Source organism: Caretta caretta, chromosome 10 (assembly GCF_965140235.1).
Source record: "Caretta caretta isolate rCarCar2 chromosome 10, rCarCar1.hap1, whole genome shotgun sequence".
Lineage (NCBI taxonomy): Eukaryota > Metazoa > Chordata > Testudines > Cheloniidae > Caretta > Caretta caretta.
Genome location: NC_134215.1, coordinates 69,147,765 through 69,174,837, shown reverse-complemented (window position 1 = coordinate 69,174,837; position 27,073 = coordinate 69,147,765). Strand labels below are relative to the sequence as shown.

Genomic DNA, 27,073 nt, shown 5'->3' with positions numbered 1-27,073 from the left:
TATGACTGTTCACTGAATGGCCTAGCTGTTAATGAAGCCTACCTGCTTGAAGGCTAATCTGTTCCTCTTTGTTCTCCTGTTGCTTAAAGTGACCGAAGAGAAACTGTCTTGAGCAACTATATTGTAATGAACTCTATTTAATGAAATCCCAAGCTATGCATGCAGGTAGCTGTTGTAAATGAGTTTGTCGTTAGGTTAATACTTTGGTCTAGCCAATGTTTTGAAAATGAAGGAACAACCATTCAAATGCAATAACTGTTGGTTATGAGGTCTATGAATTAGAAATTTAATACGTGCTATAATTTTATAGAATTCAGTGTGTTCTTAACCTTGTAATTGGCAATGATATCACAAGTTTTCTTTAATTAGATCTTATATGATATTTCAACATGTAAATTGTCAGTAGCCATCTTGACGTGTGGCATGTTTTGTTGTTTTTATTTTGTTGGGTTTCTTGGAAATTTAACTGTAGCTTCATTGTAGCTTGTAATCTGCCCCACTAACCAGTGGCACAAAGACAAATGCCTTGATGAGCTCCCCTACTAGGACACCCAACTTTGGATCCAGTATAGCAGTCTGGTGCAGTTCTGTTGCCCCATCTCAGAAAAGATATATTCGAATTGGAAAAGGTACAGAGAAAGGCAACAAAAATGATTAAGGGTATGGAACAGCTTCCATATGAGGAGAGATTTCAAAGACTGGGACATTTCAGCATGGAATAGAGATAAGTAAGGGGAGATATGATAGAGATCTATACAATCATGAATGGTGTGGAGAAAGTGAATAAGTACTTTTTCACACAACACGCAGTCAACCTGTGAATCTCATAGCCAGGGGATGTTGTGAAGGTCAAAACTATAATGGGGTTCAAAAAAGAATTAGATAACTTCATGGACGATAGGTGCATCAATGGCTGTTAGCTAACATGGGCAAGGATACAATCTCTGGTTGCCCCTAGCCTTCTGTTCATTTCCTTTGAAGCACCTGGCATTGGCCACTGTTGGAAGACAGGATACTGGACTAGATGGACCATTGATCTAACCCAGTATGGCCATTCTTATTTTTTTATATCCCACGTGCTCTTGGCCTTTGGGGACTGGGCAGAGTTGTGGCACACTGCCTCTATGGCTCTGGGCCTCTACTCTCATACTCCAGGTGCAGACCCCATGCCTGACACCCCTCTTGGCAGTGGGGACGCCATCGAATAGTTGCTTAGGCCCAGAAACTAGCACCAGACTCCCAAATAGTTGCATGCGTCTATAGATCCACTGAAGCTGTGAACCCTCCGGTTTCCTATTTCCCTCTTCAGGGACTATATGAGAGCGAAAGCAAGTAATACAGACTATGCAAAGGAATTTCTAAACACACACACGTTACATTGAGGTAGCACAAGAGATATTCAGATCTACAAAAAAACAATAAACCCAGCATACAAATCCCTACCTCAATTTCTCTACCACTCCAAGAGCCCTTTGCGATTTGGTCGGTATCTTTTCAGGGAATCCAGAATTCCTCCTCACTTCATCCTATTCAGCCTTGACTCCTTCTGGTCCTGGGTCTGCTCCCTGTCCCTCCTTTCCCCATCTAAAATAGCTGCAGTCCTGTTTGTCAGGTAACTTTCCTCAGTGACTTCAAGTCCCTTATCAGAGACTTTGTGGTTACCAGCTTATCTAGTTGAACTGATTCCTTTGGCTGCAGCTAACTCATTGTCTTATGGTGCTTGCATGTGAATGGGAAACAACCCTTGATTGCTCTGTATTGTTAGACACTTCTTGGAATCCCAGTCCAAGATGGAGTAAAAAACAGTTTTATAATCAAAATGACATTCACAAAAGCAAAATGGAGGTTGTAATTTGATACAGACATACATAAATCCATAACAGCAATCTATTCGTTTTTGTAAATTATTCAATAATTTAACACAGAAAGAGTAAAGGCAAAGATAAAAAATTACTACAGAGGCTCCCCGTTTCCACCCCTGGGCAAAACCCAACAACAAATCACTTATGAAGTGCAGTCCATATATGAGATCCAGAACATGTTCTTTCAGATAAAATATTGGGATTCATGGATGTATATTTAAGTTTATGTATCAATATGTGTTTTATAGCTAGTATAGTCACTAGGTCCAAAGATTTCCATACAAAGAACACTGAACAAAAAAAAGTATAATTTTCATTATAAGGTTAAAATATTTCAAGATCTGGGAAACAATAAATTGTAACTTACATAAATTCTGTTAGGAATCATTTTTTCCTATTTGTATTTTTCTGCTTTTTTGTTCCAGGGCTCAAAACACTAGTTCGTTTGATTTGTAACTGTGATATCTTTTAGCACCACTGGGAGAAAACAAGAATTAAAAGCAGCTAATCAAACATACATCTTTGTTACATAACACATATTTTCTTCTTTTTACAGAAAGAATGCAACACTGACAAGAAACAGGTTAAAGAATATTTATGAATTGCATCCTTTCAGAAGCCTCGATTCAGGACAGCATTTAAGCATGTGCTTAAGTACCACTGACTTTAAGCACATGTTTAAAGTTAAGTACATACTTAAGTGTGGTCCTGAGGAGAGCTACTTTCCTGAATTGGGGGCCAAACCAATATGGAAAATAATTTAATTACACATCTTTCTAAAATCCTCCCCTTGGTTGTACTCATGCAAGCCCTTTGGATGAGATTGCATGGATCTAACTAAGAAGAATTTGGCGCACTGTGTCTGCATAATCAGTCTGATATTTTAGAATTTCAAAATACCTGATAGTTTTAATACTGAAGTCATGTCATTTTCATTTAGTCCTTATGCAGACAGTCTGGAATAACTTGCCTTAATGGGTTCATTAACAAAATTTCAGTATCTGGCATACAATTTATGCGTCATAAATATTGTATTATCACCTACAAGCCATTTTCTGTTCTTTCCCCTTTAGCTCATCTGTGGTACATGTGCCTGGTGTGAATGATATCCAGTCCTCTTCTTCAACAGGCCAAAATTTGACACAGATCTCTCGTCAGTTAAATCAGAGTCAAGTCACCTGGACAGGGAGTCGTCCACCATTTCCAGGACAGGTGTGTGTTTGATTAAGAGGTTTTTAGGGGCATTCTAGTTAAGCAGATTTTACAAAAAGAACAAATCAAACTCCTTGATTAAAATTTGGTAAAATGTACCTTTTATGTTATTTTTTTTTTAAAAATGGTAATGAAATCAGTTCCTCTGTTTCTGATTTACCTGGTCAAAATAGAAAAGCTCAAGGTTGGATGCTCCTTTGCATAATTCTGAAGGAAAAACAGGGTTATTTGGGCAAATATTTTTGTGTATATATATATATATATATATATATATATATATATACAGACAGACAACAAGGGTGAAAAATCAGGACGGGGGTAGGGGGTAATAAGTGCCTATATGAGAAAAAGCCCCAAAAATCGGGACTGTCCCGATAAAATTGGGACATCTAGTCACCCTATGTATACATACATGGCCCCCACAGAAATCCCAGTTTAATCCTCATTCCTGTATAGATGTGTGTTTTAAGTGAAATCAACAGGACTATGCACAGTTAAGCTTGGGCATTAAGTTTCTGCTGGACAGAGGCCTAAACGGGCATGTCTACACTACCGCTGGGAGCAAGCCTCCCAGCCCAAGTAGACAAACTCACGCTATCTTTGCTCGAGCTAGCACACTAAAAATAGTAGTGTGGATGTGGCAACTCAGACAAAGACTCGGGCTAGCCACTGAACTCAGACCTAGGGGCCAGGTGGGCTTGAGAGCCCAACGTGCCACCCAAACCACAGTCCACACCACCGTTTTTAGCATGCTAGCTCAAGTGGAGCTAGCATGAGTCTGTTTACGCAGGCTGGGAGGCTCCCAGTTAAAATACAGGCATACCAATTTGCCCAACTCTGCCATATACAGCCTGTAGTACATACTGAGAATGACAAGTGATCTGAATACAGTACGATGCAGAAGCCAGTGTGTTAAGTACTGAGTAGCAACCCAATCATTAAATGCTCTTGTTTTAATCTGTTTAAATAAGACTAGTATTAATACTATTTTAATAATAATTGTTTGCATTCAATTTTCTTATATAGTCTATAAAGGCACTTTAAGGTATGCACTCAATCATTTTACCAGCAGCTTAATTATTTCCATATTAGTTTCCTAGTTTCACACACAGGCTGACCAGTCCTCAGTTTGCATCAGTTACTCTGCCATATCTATTCCATATCCTAAAGAAATCAACTTGAAATAATATTTTGACACATTTTCATTTGTATGCTGGATAGAAAGGACATTAATGATTACTGATCAAAAATGTGACATCTCCCCTTAACCTAAACGATCAGCCTGGTCAAGTCTGCATCACCAAAGTACAAATTTAGGGAACTCAGAATGTGTTTTACCATCTTAAAAAAATCAATAAAGCCTTACTGAAGACTGCTTTCATTGTCATAATGGGGACCTTCAAAGCTAAGTTACTTCTTAGCTAGTAAGTAAACTGAAGACTTGTATTTTCATCATGTTGTTTGCCTGTTGGGATCTATTTCCCCCCCTCATTTGCATAAGAGAATAGCTGCACTTCAGTGCATTGATTGCCTATAAGATGCACACCATTAAATGTATCTAGAGATGTTACTGCTTTTAATTTCAAACAGCAGAACTTGTTAAATACCAGTCTTCTGTAGAGCTGCTGGGCTGGTTGATAGGGGAAAAGGGACTACATTGTTGGTAAGTGGGTTTGATTACTGGCACTATCTGCTAGTGTATTTTGTTACTTTGAGCGAGACACTTACCCACTTCTTGTCTCATTTTAACTATCTCACAGGGGTGTTGTACTATTTAATTATTTGTAACATACTTTGAGATCCTTTGAAGTCATTATAGAAGTGTAAAGTGTTATTGTTCTTGATTTAGCTGAACCATCCCCTTTAAGCAAAGTTTGGTTATTTTTCCCCTGCAGTAGTAGTGCTGGGCATCCCCACCAAGTCTCTCATGCAATTGCTGACTGCTTGCTTAAGGCAAGATAGAACATATCCATTGTGTTTCACGTATCCATTGGGCAAGCTGGTTTTCATACTCTAAAATCAGGCGAGAAAACCCAGCAGGCTTTCCAACCTGTGCGGAGATCCAGAATATTCACTTGGAAGCCTCTTGTGCCAGCTCTCCCAATTATCGAAAATCCCTATTATCTGAAGGTATGAGGTATATCCTACAAGGCATTCAGATAACTGGGGTAGTATTAAAAACAGGGCATCTGGCAAATAAAGATTCATTTTTGTACGTTTTTAATCTTTGCTCCTAGTTTCTATGCCCTAATAGAGGTGGGGGAAAACCATCAGGTAATGAACAATAGTGATTCTCTTTCTGAATGCATGGAGGATATTAATCATCAGGAGAGCTGTTATATTTTCAGTTATAATCTGTTGCTTTCATTAACTTAAATAGCCATAAATCCATGTTGATGGAAATTGAATATGGCTGAGACAGGGATAATATGCCTAATCTCATTGGCAGTTTTTATTTAGCAGTTGATTTTACACTGTTAAAACTTGGGTCTATCATGCTGCTCTGCTGTTATGCCAGCAATGAAAATAACTTCTTCTTTTTCTCCCCCTCACCTCAGCAAATCCCATCACAATCTGGCAAGACTCAATCGTCACCCTTTGGAATTGGAACCAGTCATACCTATCCAGCTGATCCATCATCGTACAGCCCTCTCTCTAGCCCAGCCACTTCTTCCCCAAGTGGAAATGCCTACTCTAGCCTAGCAAACAGAGGTGCAGGGTTTGGTAGGTTTCAGATTATGTATCTCACAAGTGAACATGAAAGTGAAATGCTAAGTGTATTTTAATTCTTCGGACCTGCTCCTCTATTCTGAATGTATGCCAAGGTTGAGATTGTCTCTGCCCTTGTGTGGGTGTGTAGGGATTGCCGAGAGGGCAAAAGAGAGGAAGCAAAGCTTCTTACTACTTGACGCAATGGACTGAGATGAGTTCAGGGACCCCTCCCTCTATGCTTCACCTCCAGCATCCTAAAGGATGGATGCACTGCACTCCCTTCCTGAGGTAGAATCCCTCCCAAACTTCCTTTTGAGTGGCTCAGCTCCACTCTACTCTGACTCAGAAGAGTCCCAAAATGGCACAATCCAGAACAGGGACTTTTTTTAAGCCAACCTGAATGTGAGAAATTGTGTCCTGTCACTGCCGTGTCAACTGCTCCTCTCCCAGGATACTTAATCATTTCTCATTCTGTGCAGATAACCTCTGTCACCCTCACTCTCAGTCACACGCAGACAATTACCTTTGCTATTCCTACTGTGAGGTTAAACAATTCGCTTTTTAAACAGCTGGGGGTGTTTCAGTGTGTTTCTGAGCAGAACACTTTACATTCACTAAGACTAATATTAATGTGAATTTTCTCAGCTACTGTCTAAAGCAGAACATGGCAATAGTCCATTTCTTGTTTTTATTGTCGCAGGAGATAGTAATCTATTAAAGGTCAAATCCTAATGTCTTCACTCATTACTTCTATTTACCCAGGCAATGCTCCAGTGATTTCAAGCTTTCAAGTTAAATCAGTATATTTCTTTCCTCTCCGAGTAAGGCATGGGTAAGAATTGAGTTAGAGACATTAGGACTTGGCCCTATGGGATATGTTCAGGAGCTAAGTTATGACCATAGCTTTGGAATGTGTATTAGAGAACAGGGATAGCAAGGGCACCTCAAATTCTGCCTGGACAGGATTATATCATCATGAGACAGACGTTGATTCATTAAAACAAAAAAAACCAGCCTTTTCTATTTCAATAACAACAATTTCTTGTTGTTGTTTTAATTACTAATTAAGAACGTAGAACTGGAAGCAGTCTCCTCGGTCATCAAGTCTAGCCCCCTACCCTCACAGGCAACGGCATCATATAACCCATTCATAAACTGATCTAGCTCCATCTTAAAACCAGTTAGGTTTCTTGCCCCCACTCACCTGTTGGGAGATGGTTCCAGAATCTCACTACTCTGATGATTAGTAACCTTATTCTAATTTCTACCGAAATTCACTTATGGCCAGCGTAGACCTCTTTATTCTTGTGCCAACATTGTTGTTTAGCTGAGATAGCTCTTGTCCCTGCTTGGTGCTTACTCCAATGTATTTATAGAGAGCAGTTGTATCCCCCCTCAGCCTTCGTTTTGCTAGGCTAAATAAGCCCAGCTCCTTTAGTCTCCTATCATGACTCTCCAATCCCCTGATCATCTTACTAACCCTTCTCTGTACCTGTTGCAGTTTGATTCTTTTTGATTATAATGGAGAATTAGAAGCACTTTATTGTACATTTGGTCATCTCCCAAAGCTATGGTTATATACAGTCAGTGGAGTGGAGTTGCATGACACAGATGGAAGGCAGAATTGGTGTCTTTATATTTAAAAACAAATAAAAAAGAATGAATAAAGATATTAATGTCAATCCTTTCTCAAAACTCACTACATTGTTGTACAGTACGCTACCTGTTATGGAATGCCTGGAAGGCTCTCTATCTGTAATTTTAAGAAGGTAATGCAGCCTGTAATCATGCATGCTGATAATCTGAGGCCTCAGATATATTTTATACTTTGTAAAAAATTAAATCTGAAAAAATCCAAGTGCACATTATACATCCTACTTCAGGAACATGAGTAGCATTAGCAGTGTCTTTGAAAGGGCCAGTGCCCATACACATTTATAGCATGCAAAACTTTAGGAGTGTTTTGGAACTGCTCAACAGCACAGCAAAATCAACTTTTTGATATTTTGGGGAGCTATCCAGCAATGTTGTTGTTCACTGATTTATGCTATTTCCTTCACAAGGGTCATGGGTTCAGTCCCAATTTTACGGACGTACTTACTGGTGGCTGGAAGCCCTCAGACTTGAGCCTCATCATGATCATACTTGGAGTGTGTGAAACTCCACAGTTGCTTACATTACTCCATAGATAGTTAAGTAGAATGGTTCAGGATAATTGTGCTGTTCACAGTGTCTTCAGGTTATGCCATTAGTATGAGCTGTTCCTGAGGGAGTGCTTGAACAGAAAAAAAAATCCAATAAGTGAAATGAGAGCACAAATAATGAAATACAACCGCTTCCCTATTCCCTTCGACCTATACATCAGCACAAACCTCTAAAACAGTGACCTCAATAGTAATCTGCCTATAAGAATGTATGTAGTCAGCTGTGGCAATTAGAGAGAATATAAAATTTGGATGGATGCTGAGGCTTGAGTTAAGGAATTCTACAGCCAGCAAATGTAACAGCAACATTCCTAAAGCCAGCGTGACATGCTGGTAGTTCAGGACAGTCAGTGAATCAGCTGCAGAAGTGTGAGGTAGGCTGCCAGGAACAAAAGGTGAAGAAAGAGCACTCAGCTATCCTTGGCCAAGGTCATATAAAGTTTTGTATACACACTAAGCAAAAGATTTAAAATCACATGGTGATCATAGTCAGTACCTTGTTTACATTAGGAACTGATCCAAAGCCTACTGAAGTCAGTGAAGGGGTCTTTCCACTGACTTCCGTGGGCTTTGGATCAAGCCATTAATGCAGTGAGTTTAAAGAAAGTTCCACTCGGTTTCCTCAGCACCGTGTTCTGACTGTTCGAGGAACAAAATAAAAATAATGGCTTGTATTCCACTGAACTTAACTTTGGCCACCCCTTGCAGATATGTCAGGAAGCAGGAATAGCTGCTTCCCCTTACCTAGGTTATCATCACTACCACGGGTGGAATGTTAAAACACTAATTTTTCTTTTTGCCCTTAATGCTAATTTACTCACTCTTTGCTTTTCACTCAACATTGTGAATGAAATTAGACCAGTTTCATTTCAAGCCCTTTTCAGTCTTTAGGCCTCATTCACTAGCATTATGCTGCCTTGCCTGGACTCAGCAGCAGTGCATCGGGATGTGTACACCAAAATGGCTAACTTCTCGTTGAGTTTATTCCACTGGGCTTTGTACGTTTGTTTATAAGACCTGCACTGGAGACCCAAACTACTTGGCAATGACTGTTCATCTGGTGGAAAAATATTTCCTGATCTACATCAGGTTGAATTCTATTAATAAATACAGTTATTCCTGAAAGGAGCAGCATGAACCTTCTGCTGGCAACCTCTGTCTTGCTGAGCAGAAGGCTCATTTGCCTCACTGAGTAAATTTTGGCATACCGTACTGAGCAAAACTGGTGCAGCTTTCTTTTAAGGGGTAACTTAAATGAACTTTGTTGTGACCAATAGTGTGACTGCAGAATTTCTGAGTCAGCTGAATTATTTGTAACAGCCAGCAAGGGAGTAGTAATTCTCCAGCCCAGATGTGACAGAAGCATGCCATTGCAGTTCATCAGTCTTCTGGGAAACTGCTTACTATTTGTAGCTGATAGTAGAGAGAGACTGGAGTCAAAGTGGCGGCGTTTGCGATCTTGTACGTTATGGAGCAATGACAAACTGTGGAGTCAGGCATTTTGGCTACTTCCATTTGCCATTCTTTCCATTTTTCTGTGTGGAAATTTTGGTTTGTGGTTGTCAGGAGTCTAACGCAACGTGGCATGCAGAACCGCGTGCTTCTGCAGTAATGGCTAGGAAGTTGGCCAGTGGTTCTGACCTGCAGTAACCTGATCTACCAGTGACCCCCAAATTTTGGATTTGTGTGTCTGAAGGAAAAAAGGCAAAAACAGAAGCAATAAAAGGGAAGTGTTTTGGGAAAAATGGTTCTCAGGTGTGCTAGAAACATTTTTAAGTCACAGAACAAGACATGCAACACCCACTACTGAAAATAAATATGTGTATTGGGCTATTCACTGAGACATGAGCTATCCACTGGAGCTATTCACTGGAGATGCGCTTTCCCTTTCCTATCTCAGCCTAAGGAAAGCAATGGTGCTGTGCTGTGGGAGCGCGAGCAGTGGTTCAAACACCATAGCATAATGATAAATTTTGCATTTCCTGGCTTGGCAGCACCAGCCAGAAACTCTCCAAAATATTATGAAAGATGAAAATCTTGGAAAGAGACTCCACAAACAGCCAGTTTGTTGGTTCCAATGCAAAAGGAAAATCTCCTGGGTGATATCTTATATATTTAGGGCTAAATTCTGCCTACCAAAGTACAAAGAGAAATCCAGTTGACTTCAGTTGGTAAACATAATCCATGAACATACTCGTAAAAGGTGAAGTAGCTAACAGATGCAGAATGTGATATAAATTGAAGTACCAGCAGAGAGATCCATAATCCTGAAATGGTCATTCTGACAACATTAGTCTTCTTAACATTAAACCTCTTTATTCCTTCAAAACCCAAGTGGACCCGCACTCTTAGGGAACCGTTGGCACCATGTGAACAGAGCAATTCTGCAGTTCTGAGACTAGAGCCGCATGAAGTAAATAGCTGTTATATACCTATAATAACAGAGGACAAAGCAGCTCACCAACCAGCATTCTAAACACATGACTTTTACGCTTAAATAAGACAGCAAGGCTGGCACCTGTTTATCTTACTATTTAAAAGGTCATGAAACAACAGATTTTGTAAATGGGGTGCTGACATGCTGCCTTTGAATTATATAATCCATCAGATGACAGTGCTCCTTCTGGTCCAGCTCTTGCTCCAAGAGTTTATTAAAGAGGAAGTGCATTAAAATGCCTATCTTGTCATTCTGTTTTTAAGTGAAATGGCTGGTACTTCCTCTCGCTATTAAAGAGAGGCGGGACTGGAGAAAACCCTGGCGTGGCCAGATTAGGTTTCATTACACTCTTCATTATTTCAGTTTGTTCTTTACTGTAAGTAAGCGTGTTGTCCCTGTCATATTGGTGCAGCCACAGTAATTCACCTTGCTCTCTTTGGTCACTATCTTGTTCCCTTGAGAGCAGTGTCAAAACTCCCCTTGACTTCACTCCCATCGGAACTGGTCCTTGCTGAGTATCTGTGCTATAAAATTTACTTCTGAACATCAAAGTTCTTAGAAATAGTCTCAAAAAACATATCTGTGCCTTTTAAAGGAACTGTCTGTGTAAATCTAAATCTTTCAGCTGAGAGTGGCCAAAGCAGTGGACAATTCCAAGGGAGACCTTCGGAGGTCTGGTCCCAGTGGCAAAGCCAGCATCATAATCAGCAAAGCAGTGACCAGCATTCTCACCAGCAGCCCAGTCAGACTGAAGTCTTCCAAGTGAGTAGAGTCAAAGATTCATTGTGTCTACAGTTGTCACAAGAAAGTCAGTCTTCTTACCCAAACAACAACCTTTGCCAATCATGCCCAGTGTGGAAACTGTGCATGACAAGCACCAACCTTCAGTTTGAGATATGCTGCCCTGGTGTTTATAGTGATGTTTGCTGGGATTAGGATAGTCTTCGCTAGAACTCAAAGCATTTTTTCTGCCAGAGCACAAAAACTTCTGTGTTTTGAAATGTTTTCTCCTTCCTGCTTCCACAGCACAAGGGCTATGCATTTTAGGGAGAAATCAGTAGGTAGACAGTCCTGGCTAGAAGTCCCTCCTCATACCCTGGTCCAGATCTATAAATCCAGTCAGTTAAACTTCGGTCTAATTCCGCTTGAAAAGTCAGGGAGGAGAGTAGGCTGTTTCTTTAGAGAAGATACTAACTAACGATTTTTTTTAAAATACTCCAACTATTGAGAAGCCATGTGAGTGGCAAATAATCATCTTCAGTTATGTTAGTTATTTTGCAGTATTAATTACTGTTATAACTATTCATGGTAGATGAGCATGGCACTTTACAAGCAAGCAAGTTGATATGGTCCTTTAGCCCTTTATAATCTGTTTATCATTTAAATTAGATCAAGAACCCAACCAACAAAAGAGGAGGGTGGATAGTTGTATGCAAGGGAAAAGGGAAAGACATAAGTAAATGAAAAGGGCCAGATTCATTGCAAGGTCTTCACCAGTGTAATCTCTGGTGCAGGGCCTCAACAGCAGAAGTTCCCCAAAGGGGATGGAGATTTCAGCAGCACAAGACAGCTTCAACTTCTCCTTCTCTGGGTGGCAATGGGGGATGAAAGAGCCCCGCGGGTGGCAAGTGCAGCATTAGAAATGTGCAGCATTGACCAGGAACACAGGGCTGGCCAAGGCAGGCGGGAAATGTGCTTCTTCAGTCCATCCCATCATCTATCTCCACTCTAATGGATCCCGCAAGTCCTCAGTTAGATTTAAAGCTTGCCCTCTCCTGGGGTAAATCCTCATTATGCTGCTCTTAGACGAGGGTAGTTCACCCTCTTGAGGGCAGATGCTTTGAGCCAATAGGTTATCATGTTTCTTGTTTGCTATTTAGATTTTGTATTATTATGGTCCCTCTCTTGCTACAAAATCAAGTTCTGCCAGAGCTTGTTATTGTAAGAGCTGAAAGGACAGCATGATCATTTTCCCAACAGGGGATACCTCTTCCCCAGGCTTTGTCCCTGACTGGGAAAAGGAGGTTCAGTACTCCCTATGCCTCCTGCAGGGACCACCTGTGACTCAGCAGATTTTGGAGCAGTTATCATGAACTCCTCTTATACCAGAGAAATGCTATCGACTTCCACTGCCTTTTCTGAAATACAAGGAGGCTCACTGACCTGGAGGAAAGACCTCCAGGATTCTTCAGCAGAGGTGCAGTCAGAATAAACGTAGCCCCTGCTTACAGCATGCTGTTCAGGAGGAAGTGGATCCTCCACAAATGTGTGCTGGTACCAGCTACATAACAACAGAACTCTGATGGCGAGACTCCCTCCAATGCTCCCAGCATAGCATGTCAGAAAAGGGGCATGATCCAAATTAAAGGGGGCTGAGTCATATTAAGAGACACACAAATCACATGATGCTTAATGGCCACTGCTTGCTCATCAGTTCCTTGGCTGCCTAGGTTGTACGAAGGGCGGAAGGGTGATGAGCCTGTGGAGGGCTGAACACCTCCTTAGCAGTGTTGAGCTTCTGCAACTGCAATTGACGTCAGTGATTTTCCTTCATGGCACACTGAAGAATAACTGAGACATGTAGATAGAACCCACCAACACTTTAAAACCCGCCATGTCTTGGTTTCATGAAGGGATGTATGCTACCTACGCTGAGGAAGCATCACCAGGAAAGGCAGAGCAGCACATGCCTTAGTGTGTACTCTCTGTTTTGGTTTGAAATGTCTAACTTTTTGCTGTCAACAGCCACAAGGAAGCAACTGCTACTCCCAACGGCATCCTTGCAGTAGGTGCTATGATTGTCTCTCAGCAGTTGCTGATCCTGTGTCTTAGCATATTATCACAAACCACCCTCTGTAACAAATGGTGTATGTTTAGATCAGTGAAGAATGTGCAGTATGGGGGACAGTCAGACCTGTGCAGAGGCCAGCACAAAGCCTACACACTGCTTAAGTCCAGGTTCAGTCCTTGAAAGAGGACATGTGAGACTTTAAACAGTGCAGAGGGCTCAGGCTAGCCATCTGCATGGGGTGAATTTCACTTTATTTTTCCAGTCTTTGGCCTTTTCTGGTCTTAAGCTAAAAAGATGAACCAAAAAAAAGTTTGTCTCTCAATAGCATATAAAGTAACACTTCACTTTGATTTTCCTCATACAGGACATGCTGCCTATGCCGGGGGATCCAACACAGGGCACTGGCAATTACAACATTGAAGATTTTGCCGATCTGGGCATGTTTCCACCATTTTCTGAGTAATCTACAACGCAAACAAACCCAGTGAAATGAAGTTCAACAAAACCATTTCAGTGTGGTTTTGGTTCTGCTTTTCCTGTATTGCATAACCGTAGAATCTACTAACAAGAAATCATGTTTCTCATATTTTGGATAGTGATAATAGGAGTTTGATCTCTCTTCCTTCTGGTGTGTGAGTGCTGAAGAAGAAGTTACACCACTTGGTGGTGGTCATTGACAGATCCATTTTGTATTTTCTTGTCATCTACCTCAGAGATGAAAAACTTTTGCTTGATTGTGAAAAATCTCTGAGTCCTAAATATCTCAATGTGAACAATTCCTAATGCTCCCTTTGAATGGTAAATTTAAAATAGATAATGAAGTAACAAAGACTAACAGAGAAAAGGTAAGGTGACATCCAGTTACAGGGTCTACTGTTCAGTTTCAATGTCTTGCTCTAATCTTAGGTTTCAGAGTAGCAGCCGTGTTAGTCTGTATCCGCAAAAAGAAAAGGAGGACTTGTGGCACCTTAGAGACTAACACATTTATTTGAGCATAAGCTTTCGTTCTCTGAAAACAGATTCAGTATTCTGATTTCTTGGATTCTTGAGAATTTTAGGTCAGTTTGAATGTGAGATTATACAGCATAATATAGTCCTCTCTGACCAGAAGATTCAGCACCTTTTTTCCCCTCTCTTAACCCAGTTAAACTTGAATATGTGTACATTTTAGTACTGTATGTATATCTTGTGCTGTATGATGTGATTTCCTGTATTGGTAGGGTTTTTTTTTTTTTTTAACATATGAAATGAGTCCATTCCAGAGTGTACCGAAAGGGGTGACAATGTATCGCAGAACTTAGATATTGCAGGATTATGCATCACTTTACTTAGAAATAACACTAATTGGTTAATTCTGGTCATTCTGATTTATGCCATATATTTACTTACGCAAGCTGTTGTTCTTTTTTTCATTGAATTTATTAAGTAAGACCTATATGTCTCTAATTTTCTCACTACCTGGTTTTATTTTATTTTTTGCCGTCTATTATTACATCCCCCAAAAGATCTTTTATAAAATTACTGTACAACATATCAAGAACACTGTTTCAGCACCAGTTGCATTTCCTGTCTGTGAACCCCTTTGTTATATCTTGTGCAACATTACATTTTGACAGTTAAAAGAGGTGCCCTGTTACAACAGAATCATCAAGGCTCATTTACTGAGAGAAGTGAGCTAGTTTGTTTCATGTGCCAAACAATGTTGTTAAAACTAATTTGTAATAGGAAACAGCCAGTCAAGCCGTTGTCTGCCAAAAACACAGTGGAGTTAACTTGAATTTTTGCTTGCATGCTAAATTGCTGAGCATCCACCTACTTCTGTTTAAACCCACTGTATAAGGGTTTCAGTTCACTGGGCATTTTGGAGACTCGGGCCGTCCAGAAGGGTGCATGCTTTTCCATGGCTCGGAGTCTTGCTGCCTGGCTTCTCCATCAGAAACTTCTAGAATTTCTGTTCCTTTATTTCTTTTATCACATTAGTTGAGTTACAGAGATCTGATATAAAATGAAGATTTAGGCCCAAATAGTCCCTGCTTGGGGGGAAAATCACCCATGGACAAGAAACTCAAAATTCCCACTTGCTGAGCTTCTTTGAAATCCTGTGAAGGTTGCAGCTCAGCCCCCTTGAAAAAGGGGAAGAGGGTCCAGCTGCCTAAACCTGTGGATGCCCTGGGATCCATGCAAATCTCTGGACACCTACAAGAAGCCAGGGCCACACACCCAGAGACCCAGTGTCTCTAGATATTGCCAACCTACATGCTGCCATTGCCTGGCTACTTGAAGCTACCTCTGAATTCAGAGGTGTCTTCCAGCAGGGAGGACTATTGGCATGCACTGTGTCAGCATTGTCTTATGTGGGTAATCACTGGGGGTTCCTTGGGTGGATGACTCCATTGAGAGCAGCCATCTCCCTAACTCATGGCCTGCTCTGACCATGTGGGTCTCATCCAGAGAGACTTCCACAGGCTGGCAAACCAAAGCTAGCAGGCCACAGACACACTGCTCCCAACCCCAATCGTGTGACTGGGGCTTTTCTCACCCTACTCTGCTTTCTGGCAGGTCACAGAGTGGGGTAAGTGGTCTTCAGTGTTTAGTGAGAGTCTCGCCTGCCATTTGTCTCTTCGCTTCATTTTCCAGGGCCAGTCCCTAGCCCTACGTGCCATTGGAGGGATGGTTTGTGTATATGTGTCTTTTGCTTGTATTTTTTAATGAAAACTGAATCTAGTTCAAAGCTAGATAAAGAACTGCAGAGGCCTCAGATCTCTGGACTGTACTTGTCTCAGCAGAGTCATCCTGATTTAAAAATGGGCACCTCTTCCCCTGCCCCAGGGGATGAAGAGAATACTCAGCTAGCTGAGGAAACCATGCACTTAAACTATATTTATTTTAATACCTGGATATTGATTCTCTTGAAGCTGCCCCTGCTACCCTTCACTCCCATTGCGCGCACACTGCATGGACAAAGAACTGATCAGTGAGTGAGTCTAGAAAAGCTCTGCTCCCTGTAGTTAGCATGTCCGTGGAATTCACTGACCCCCCTAAAAGATGCCTGTGTGGGTGAGTTGAGACATCTGGGCGAAAGGGAATAATAGTAAAAGGAGAGATGGATGATCCTGATTCTGTGACAGGTCTAACAACGGGGGAAGAAGGGAGTGGCCCAGCAATTTATAGCTCTTTATATACTGCACTGGACGTGATACATTCAGGATTTTTTAAAATATAAAAATGAGAATTTCTGTGAAGTGAAAAATGGATTGGAAAATGGTGTTCCTATGTTGCAGTCTACCTGACCGGTTGCTCTGCGTGTATGTATACTTTACTTGTTGTTCCTGAATTCAGTCTAAAATAATGTGTTTATGAAAACCTGTTTTTTCCAGCCCAGAAAAGTTTCTCTACATATCACTGTCTTTTTATGCTATCGGTGTGTAGAAGTAGGCTTATCAGTCAGTATTTGGTAGTACAGTTTGAAGTTCTTTGTTAAAAGATATTCAAGCATGTCTATTTTTTTAAAATACAGTATTACTAGTGCCCAAGGCATCAGTGCAAGGTCTGTTTCTTGTCTTCTTCCTCCCCATCCTTGTGGCCATAAAAGGGAATTACTGTAGTGTTAAAGGCCAGTCTAGAAGAGTGCAAGGCTTTCATCCACTTCACTTTGGGCCACAGTATGCCCCTGTTTATATTCTGATATCCTGAGCCAATCTTTCTCCCTGTTTCTCCGTTCTCCCTAAGCTCCCCTTCAGCTGATCCCCCGCACAGTATCTTTACATTGCTTTCCCTGCGTTGGAAGGGAAGATGTGGGTGATCTTTTCTGAGGGTGCTGTTAGTTTCACGCCAGCAAGAAGGGAGCTCTTAAAGAGCATTATGGTTGGCAACCTTATTCCTGAGACCAAGTGAATAGTGCTCCTAGGGCTCCTGTCCAGTATGTGCTGCCTCAATGCCCCTGGCTGACTCTTTTGAAATCTCTTCCTCATTCTAATTCTTGTGGCAGCAAAGACTGTTTTAGCATAAGTGGAGCTATAATCTTTGTTGTGTGTCTTGATGGTAATAAAACAACTTACATGTATAATGACTGAAGTTGTTAAGTGCATTTGAAAACTGTCCTCTTTTTATTTGTGCAGTTAACATAACGCCTGTGGTAGGTCAGCTGCCAGAGTTTGCAGATTTTACATGCAGATTTTTTTCTACCTGCAGAGTTGTGTTTTCTGACCAGACTGTATTGCAAACACAGTGTTTCTGAAAACAGTGGGAAATACATAACTGAAGCATTCTGCTTTTTAAACCAAGTGTGCAAGAAGCTACAAATGATAATGTAACAAGCTGAGGAAGTTACTTCAATGAGTAAGCTTATAGACTGGGACCATTTTCATATGCTGAGGTATTTACTTGTTCATATAATCAATCCTGTTTCCTGACATTAAGTATTTTATAGGACTGATTGTATTGCATAACTTGTTAAAGGCACTAATGACAGTGCCAACAATTATACTTTAACCAGATGTGTCCATAACTAGCTTTGTTGCCTTCTTTTTCTTGAAGCCCAGTCTGAAACTGTAAATACTTTTTGCAGTACTGCCTTTTTTAACTCCTAATTACTTTTGGCACAGTGTTATATAGTGTTGGATTTACCCAATTGCTATAACATATATTTTTATACATAGGCATACTCTTTTTCAAGAGTAATACAGCCACTTAATCATTAATGCCTTATCAGTGTCATAATGCTGTTGCTCTTCGGTTGGTTGGTTTGCAAGGTGTCCAGTGGGTTAATTTTTAGGTCAGATATTTTCATTTTCATAGCAGTGCTCAAATTGGGGTATAGGGGATTGTGCTGTAACCCCAGTTTTCACTGTTGCCAATGGTGGAGAGGGAGGTGCATGAGGAGAAGGTCCTCCAAAATGGGGAAAAGGAGGAAAAATAAAAAAGGGAGGGCGTACCATGATTTAAAGTCTATGAGTCTATGACATTTATGGGGTCACTCTCCTCCTGCTCCAAACTTTGAGCACATTTTCATGGGTTGACAGCTGCATAGATATGGACCAGTTTGCTTAGAGTCGTGCTCTTTTTTAAAAATAATAAATGCCAAAAAAATGGCTTCTGTTGTCAAGTTAGGCACTTGGTTACTTATCTGTTTAAACTGTTTATATTGCTGTGAAATTGTGCTGTGGATAAAGTGTATTTTGTACTTCTGAATGTTCTATATTTATGACTAACAGTTACCGAATCAGTTGTGTGTATGTATATCTAATAACTGCCTTTTTAAATTTCATTAAAATAAAACTGTCATGAGCTGTTATTAATTCATGTCATTATATAAGTAATTGGGATACCTGCTGGCACAAACAGAAGGCTATGTTACATCTGGAGCTTTGATATTCATGCTTACAAATCAGATCGTAGTTTTATAATGCTCAGTATAGAAACACATTTCATAATCCTAGATCAAGAAGACTTAAGCATGTCTTCCTTACATAAATTTTGGCCAAAAACTACATTTTTCAACCTGTTCTATTTTTGTTCCCCTTAAGCTGCTGCAACTTTCATAGAGGACTTTCTATTGCAAGGGACCCCGCACCAGTGTGAAATTAATCCAGCCCTTTGTGTGTATACATACTTCAGTCTCCCATTGTCTATTCACTTTATGAACAGATTGGTTAAGCAAGGCTCAGAGTTTGTTTGTGCATTGATGGCATGAGGGAGCTGAGCAGTGAGTTAATGCAGTCATGAACTTTTCGAAAATCATTTGATGCTCATTTTTGTCTAAGAGGATGAGATGGCTCGGGAGATTGGTAATCGTGGGTTACAGAAACTTATATCTATCTCTGAGTCACTAGTGCTATAGCAGTTCAGGTCAGCATTATAATGAGCAAAAGTCGTGACCATCAAATGGCTGTTCAGCGGGCTTTGTGAAATGAGTTTGGTGATCTCAGTACAATACCCAGTGAGCCAGTGTCCAAACATCTCAACCACAACTGTCATTGCCTGGCCCTTTGGCCCACCAGAGAAAACAAGAAGTGTATACAGACTGAATTACCCTCTCACCACTTGGGTGGTCATCCCATGCGAGGGCTGGGGCATGTTGGTGAGTCAGCATAGAGAAGGGGAAGCTTGCATTGCCACTGCCGGTTTATAGCTGTTCTGGGGAAGAAGTGTCAATAGGGGACCTCTCATGAGTGCGAAATTCACACATCAAAAAATGTTTGCTCAGTGCATTACATCACCTACTGTCATTTCTTAATGGGGTTACATAATTCTTAACAAATAGAAGTGCCTGAAAAGGAAACTTGCAAAAGGTATTTTCCTGTTAGTGGAAGTTCTTTGCTTGTGTTCTTGGCTTCCCTCCGTCAGGACTTTTATTTATGCATGTGAGGACTGTTTGCTCAGGAAGTGTTAGTAATGGATTTAGGGTGGAATTTTTGAAAGCATCTAAGAGAATTAGGCACCAACGGGAGTTGGAACCCAAAGCCCCTTAAGTGCTTTTGAACATTCCACTGTTAATCATTTTCGAGCATAGGCATGATGAATGGAGTACTTGGAATGAATGGGTAAGCAAGCGGATTCTGGTGTGGTTCGATTTTCCGATAGTACCGCAGTAGCACTGATTTGGTTTTAAATGATATTCGTTTGAAGGGGTAATATAATCCATGTTCTTGTTGGTTTAGTCAGATTAGTTGGTCAGAATACTACCAAAGCTTTCAAACCTGACTCCCAGACTCATATTTAGACACCTAGATACGAGTGACCTGATGTTCACAGTTCCATCAAGATTGGTGTCATGTTTCAGGAAATATTAGTCCATCGGGTTCCTCATTCTCTTCTCCGAACTGGGTGTAACTGGGACAAATAAAGGGTGAATTCCTCCATCCTGTATGCTCCAGTAGTCTGAGCACCTTCCTGGTAGGAATTATGTGGCAGCATCTTTCTACAAGCCTCTGATTCTGTCCTGTGTCAAATAAAATGGAATCATTTGAACTGTATTAATGGACTTTCTATCAAACCCACAGGTTGATAGGGCATCCTTTCATTAACTCTATGGAAAAATTAACTATCTAATTGTGGACTGACACTAAACACTGGTAATATACAAAATGTGCCAGTTTTTTAAATTGTCAGCCAAGAGCCCACACACACAAAATGCACAAGTGCAGGAGTGCCATAGCTATTATTGCTGTGGCAAAATGTAGAGGTCTAAGTATCTGATTGTGCCCACAATGCAGCCACAGTTTGCATGTGCAAATAAAAAAATTAAGCTGCTGTTTAGAACGGTGTCCCAGCATATGGGAAACCCCCTTGTCCCAAGTTAGCTTTTGCGGGTAGAAGGTACTTCTATCCTAGCGCTTATCACAGATTCCCATTTTCAGCTAAGAATGTAGCTTTTAAATAACTGCAACACCCTTAGAAACCCAGATGGATTTAAATAACAGCAGAAAAGTTTGGAGAAGTTGAATTAGTCTGGTGCACCCGACCATCCCTCCCAAATTTGTGAGCAGTTCACAACATTTTTAACCCCATCAGAGTTGCCCATGCCTACTTGCTACTGGCTTCTTCTCCTTGCTTATGGTCCAAAACAGTTAGTTCCATGTGTGGCCTAACAGACAGGTAGCTTTTGGTCTTCAAAATAAAATCATAGTACAGTAATTTCCACTTAAACCTGGAATTGCTGGCTAGACACTGAGATGTATTCTCTCTAAGGAACAAACATTTCTGCTACCACTGTGTTTGTGTGGCCAAGCAAATGACTGAGACCACCAGCTTGCAAAATAAACATACAGGAGAAAATCTCACAAGCCACATTGCCTTCAGAGCATGTATTTAGGGCAGAAATTGTTTGAAAGTATTATGAGCCATACTTAGAGAAGGAATTAGTGGAATTTATGCCAAAGTCAGATCTCCTCTCCGCCTTCAAAACTCTCTCCGTTCTCGTACCTTTCAACTTACCCAGGCCTAAATGTGGGACAGTGTGTGGCAGAGACCCAAACTGAGGGATACAAAAAATTTACAAGGGCAACAGGCCTTAAATGTTGTGGGATTCCTTCCTTAGTGTCAAATGGTTGCTCACTCTGTCTCATCTCAGGCTATATCTACACTACTAGCTAGGGCATTACCCCCGTGGCTAGTAGTGTAAATGTAGCCTTAGTGTCATGGTTCTTTATTTCTGGTATAAACAGTTCTCAAACCATAGAAGCCAGCAGACACCAAGTTTGTGTGGAACTTGTGGACCATATTAAATGATGTTCCTTGAAATGGGGATGCTTCAGAAGTATCGCTATCCCTCTGCTGCCTGCCTTCCTCCAGAGCTACATAGAGAGAGATTCAGTGAGTGAAGATGTGGAAATCCTTAGGGCCATTTTGTGATTGGCCTTTGTGTGTGAGGGCAGGATAATAAGGAGCTTCCCACACTTTTGCACACCTGACTTGAGAGCCAGTCACAATTGCAGCCTCTGCACTCATGGACATAAGAATGGCCCTACTGGGTCAGACCAAAGGTCGATCTAGCCCGGTATCCTGTCTGCCGACAAATGGCCAATGCCAAGTGCCCAAGGGGGAATGAAAAGAACAGGTAATCACCAAGTGATCTGTCTTATCACCCATTACCAGCTTCTAGCAAACAGAGGCTAGGGACACCATCCCTGCCCATCCTGGCTAATAGCCATTGATGGACCTATCCTCCATGAATGTATCTAGTTCTTTTTTGAACCCTGTTATAGTCTTGGCTTTCACAACATCCTCTGGGAAGGAGTTCCACAGATTCACAAGGGCCTGACCCTCTCCATATGTGCTGTGGAGCACACAGTGCTGCAAAAGGGTGGCTAGAATAAGAGGCCGCCTGCACCAGCTAACAGAGCAGGCCAGCCACAATCCCGCCCTGAACTCTCCCAGGGACAGTGTGGCTCTGCACTGCCCCCAATGCAAGGGCCTTGAAGACACAACCTAGCCCTTACTTAACCAAAAAAAAAAAAAAAAAAAAGTGTTTTTGGACTTTTGCCTTACAAGGCCCAACTACTAACTGCCTCCCTCTCTCTCTCACTGATGCCCAAGCACAGGTGCTGTAATGGTTGGCCTTTCCAATCAGCTGGGACTTTTCCCAGGTGGCTTCCTCTAACAAATAGCACTTAATCATCAAACTCAGCCCCTGAAGATTCACACCTAGCCTGAAAAAGAAAAAAGTTAGGGCCTGACAGCCTTCAGCAAGAGGAGAAAATGTTCAAGTGAAACAGGGCTGGTTTATTCCAGACAGCCCTGACACCAGAGGATTAAGGGCCCACAAAGGAAGTTTCTCAAAAAGGATTTTTTTTGTTTCACTTTAGTTTATTACATTTTTCAACTTCTAAAAAATGGCCCTAAGGGCGCTTTCGAAACGATGAAATTCCTGCAAAACTCTTTATTTACTGAGACTCTAAAAAGAAAGATCAAAGTGGTGCAATGCCATTAAATTATGATTCTATTGATTACATGAAGGTGCTTAAACTAAAGCGGTACTGAGATGAAATTTATTCAGCTTCTTAACATATTCTTCATGGCCTTCATGATCTGAGGTCAGTGACCTAATTTGGGAGTTAATGGATATTGTTGCTTCAAATTATTTTCGTTCTAAATATTCATCAGATTATGTTAGTTAACCTAAATTTGCAGATCCTGCTGAGGGAGTGGGGTTCTGCACTGACCTACCAAATCTGACCTGGATATATCTTTTGGCTAATGAAATACAGTAGTAAATTTACAGAAGCAAGTATAATTTGTAGGAATAAACCTAGAAGGAAAACTTAATTCAGCGTAGAGGAGATACTATCAGTTATAGAGTGCCATAGCTGTGCAGAAGAGCTCTGTGTAAGTTCAAAACATGTCTCTTTCACCAGTTAGCCTAATAAAAGATACCTCGCCCACCTTGTCTCTCTCTATATAGGCATGACACTTTTACAGCAGACTTGCAACATTCTGCATAGCCACTAAGCTCAGTCAAGGAATTTCTTTTGATGGGCATGTAAAATTTCATTCATTTTTTCTTCATCATTGTGATGGTAAAGAGCAGCTGAGCAGATTTTGTGGCTATGCTGGTAAACTGTCACGATGATTTTGCAAGCCTGCTTTAAAGCCATACATTTTGCTGATTTCTACTGCGTTGTCATCATTGCTGAGATTACGCTGAGCCACATTAATGTTTAATGTCAGATATTTAAATGTTTAAACCAAGACTCAGCCATCATAAGGCAGCTCATTTTTAGTAGAGCTGGAAGTAACGGAAACCAGATTCTTATTTTGTCTTTCTCCAGCTGTAGAATTTTTTTTTCTACTTGCCCGTCTTCCCAGATTGTATGTTACAGAGCCATTCAAGAAGCTAGAGCTAAGCATCTAGCTACAAATCCATTAACAACTCCTGTCTTCCTGGATTGCTAAGACTGGGCTAAAGATTCCCTCCAGGCTAAAACTTCCTTGCCATTCAGATCCACAGCCTAGAAGAAAATGTGTCCCCAGAAACAATGTGGTAAAAGGCTTTTTAGAGTTTTCTTATTGTTTTTAAATAAGTAAACATGAACCAAAAACTCCATTTGCGAGGTTTCCGAAAAGCTTTGTTCATAGCTAACAAAAACAGCTTATTTCCTCTTGTAGACACCTAGAGATGGGGCTGAACCAAAACCCCACAACACTCGCATCATTTGGGCAATGGAGGCAGGGGTGAGGATTTGGAAGCTAGATATTAATTTCACAGCTGGCCTGTGGTCTTAACTCACACGTGTGTCAAGCTGTTGATCAGCTCAGCTGAGAGTGGTGGAGGCAAAACTAAACCACTTTGGGTATGCCTACTCTGCATGCTGAGCCTAATCTGTCTCAGGTTTGAGCCCAAGCCCCCCTTCTGTCCACACACACACATCAGTCTGATCTGGGTGAGCAAGCACTCAAGACCTAGGCCCTAGGACCTGCTAGGAGACTGGGTCAGAGCCAAAGTATTGCTGTGACTCGGATCCAAGCCCTGTCGTTTCTGCAGTGTGAACATAGGTCAAGCTGCAGAGCTCAGTCAGGAGAGCTGCGCAGTGCAGTATGGATGCGTTAGCATGGCTGTGAGACCAGGTCCAGCAATTATAAGCAGTGCAATGTGGATGCTCAAGCTCAGGCTTGGAAACATAATCTAGGTCCCGTAGACCTGGGTTTATAATACAGTGTAGACATACCATTTTACACTCTCTCAGATCCTGAGCCAGGTGAGGAGGCTAAGCCATCTCCTGGAGCAAGTGAGAGCTGCCACAGGGCTGCTTAAGCATACACTGTTTGGAGTGGACCCCAAAGGACTGTTCTGATGGGCAGGGAACAGCTGAGCACATCACATTCCAGCTCTGCTCCCTCTAGTCACTGTCATGTCCCTTTCCCATGCCCAGGTGTCCCTGACTCTCCTGGTAGTCTGAAGTTGGGGCATGGGTGGCATAAGGCTGGCTATGCTGGCTTTATACCATCCAAGTGTTCGCTCACAGCAGGGCAATCCTCTGAAGCAAAGTGACCTTACGGGGGTAGACGATCAGGCCCCAAATCCTTAAAATGGCCCCAAACAAAATCCCCTGGAGTTGTAGGGGGGTTTCTAATCCAGATCTGCATTTAACAGTCAAGGCCGATCCACCCCAATCTGTTTGAGTGGCTCTGCTTTTTTATTACTCTCCCAGAGAAGAGAATGCTTACGAAGAAGAAACAAACCAGCTGTAGCTTGAATTAAGTATTTTTCCTGGGTATTGTCCAATAATCCATCAAATAAAACCATTTTCACTGCACACTAAAACACAAGTTTAGCAGTTACCAGCCCTAACGAGTGGGAGAAGAAGTAAACAATGAAGGTGATTAGTGGGTTAGAGAACAATTTAGCTGCCAGCAAATGCCTCCTACAGTTGGATTAGTTTGATCAGCTGTACCCAGAAGCTATGTGGATTGGTTTCCACACAATTATATAATACTGTTTTTCTGGCTCAAAAATGAAGCCTAATGAATAATCTCCATGCTGTGCTATGCAAAATGGAACACCTGATTCAAAGTTACGAGACTCAGAATAACACTGTCAGGATGGGAGTATACAACCTCAGCCAATGTCATTATAGAGGCCCAATTCAGGAAAGCTTAGATCCCATCGACTTCAATAGGATTTAGGCATCTGTTTAAATGCTTTTCTGAATCTGAGCCATAATTATTTATAAATGAGATGGGGGCTCAATATAACCACAACTCAGAGTCACTGAGTAAGCAATGCACTGGGCATCTGACATACCCACTAGAGACAGTCATTCTACAGAGAGCACAGCTCGGGAATGAATAAAGAGAATCACACTTGGTAAAAATCGGAATTGGAACAGTCCAGGGTAGACATCTGTGGTCACTCTGTGGCTTCTGCACTCCCATTGCCTGACAAGAGTTCACTAGCTTGAGAATTAAAATTTCTAGCCCCTTAGTGTGCATTTGCGCTTTTTTCCCTGTTCCTTTTGCTTTCTTTTTGTATCATGTGCATATCTAGGCTAAACGTTGTCACTGAAATGGGCTGGCTTTACAGTTCACAAGAACTTTGCAAAACTGCAGTGATTTTTATATTCTTTTGCTGTGAAGAGGAATGCAAGCATAGTGTGGCAAATGTCCAATCAATTATTTAAATTTGGGGCTGGGTTGGTTGGCTGTGATTGGTCATATATACATTATTTTAAAGTCCCTGTTCAGCTGAGTCCAGCCTATGAGAGGTGGGTGTGGAAAAGAATTAAATGGAGCCACAGCTGTCCTTCACTGTACAGATTTAGGGATATATTTCTTACCCTCTGAACCACACATGGGCCCCACTAAGTAAATCCACTCCAGAAAGTTACCTATTTCTACAGCACTTTGCATCTTCAAAGCACATTGCAGACATTAATCTTCACAACATCCCTGTGAGCTAAGTAGGTAAGTATCATTAACCCTATTTTACTGATAGGGAAATTGACATGCAGCGGGATAAGTAACTGGGCCAAGGCTACAAAGCAAATCAGTAGCTGACTGGAATTACAACTTGGAAATTCCTGACTCCTAGATGTATATTCATTCCACTAGGCCAACTGCCTCAGAGAATCATAGAACTGGAAGGGACCTTAAGAGGTCATCAAGTCTAGTACCCTGCATTCATGGCAGGACTAATTGTCTAGACCATTCCTGACAGGTGTTTGTCTAACCTGCTCTTAAAAATCTCCAATGATGGAGATTCCACAACCTCCCTAAGCAGTTTATCCCAGTGCTTAACCACCCTGACAGTTAGGAACATTTTTCCTAATGTCCAACCACAAACCCCCTTGCTGCAATTTAAGCCCATTGCTTCTTGTCCTATCCTCAGAGGTTAAGAAAAACAATTTTTCTTCCTCCTTCTTCTAGCAACTTTTTACATACTTGAAAACTGTTATCATGTCCCCTCTCAGTCTTCTCTTTTCCAAACTAAACAAACCCAATTTTTTCAGTCTTCCCTCATAGGTCATGTTTTCCAGACCTTTAATCATTTTTGTCACTCTTCTCTGGACTCTCTCCAATTTGTCCACATCCTTCCTGAAATGTGGTGCCCAGAACTGTCCACAATACTCCGGTTGAGGCCTAATCAGCGCGGAGTAGAGCGGAAGAATTACTTCTCGTGGCTTGTTTACAACACTCCTGCTAATGCATCCCAGAATGATAGCTGCTTTTTTTGCAATAGCATTACGCTGTTGACTCATATTTAGCTTGTGGTCCACGATGACCCCCAGATCCCTTTCTGCAGTACTCCTTCCTAGGCAGTCATTTCCCATTTTGTATATGTGCAACTGATTGATTGTTCCTTCCTAAGTGGAGTACTTTGCATTTGTCCTTATTGAATTTCATCTTATTTACTTCAGAC

At 41.3% G+C, this 27,073-nt stretch overlaps 1 protein-coding gene across 7 annotated transcripts in view; it reads left to right on the top strand.

The window, feature by feature from the left end:
* Window positions 1-18,515, top strand: part of ARNT2 (aryl hydrocarbon receptor nuclear translocator 2) — a 134,742-nt gene extending 116,227 nt beyond the window's left edge. For 5 of the 7 annotated variants that reach the window (XM_048866563.2, XM_075133157.1, XM_075133156.1 and 2 more), the window contains 5 exons: window positions 2,419-2,445; window positions 2,936-3,074; window positions 5,633-5,798; window positions 11,053-11,189; window positions 13,583-18,515. In XM_048866563.2, coding sequence (XP_048722520.2) covers window positions 2,419-2,445; window positions 2,936-3,074; window positions 5,633-5,798; window positions 11,053-11,189; window positions 13,583-13,681 — 568 coding nt within the window. In that variant the 3' untranslated portion in view covers window positions 13,682-18,515. The remainder of the gene's footprint in view (window positions 1-2,418; window positions 2,446-2,935; window positions 3,075-5,632; window positions 5,799-11,052; window positions 11,190-13,582) is intronic. The other 2 variants (XM_075133155.1, XM_075133158.1) reach the window with 1 other exon arrangement.
* The last annotated feature ends 8,558 nt before the right edge of the window (window positions 18,516-27,073 follow it).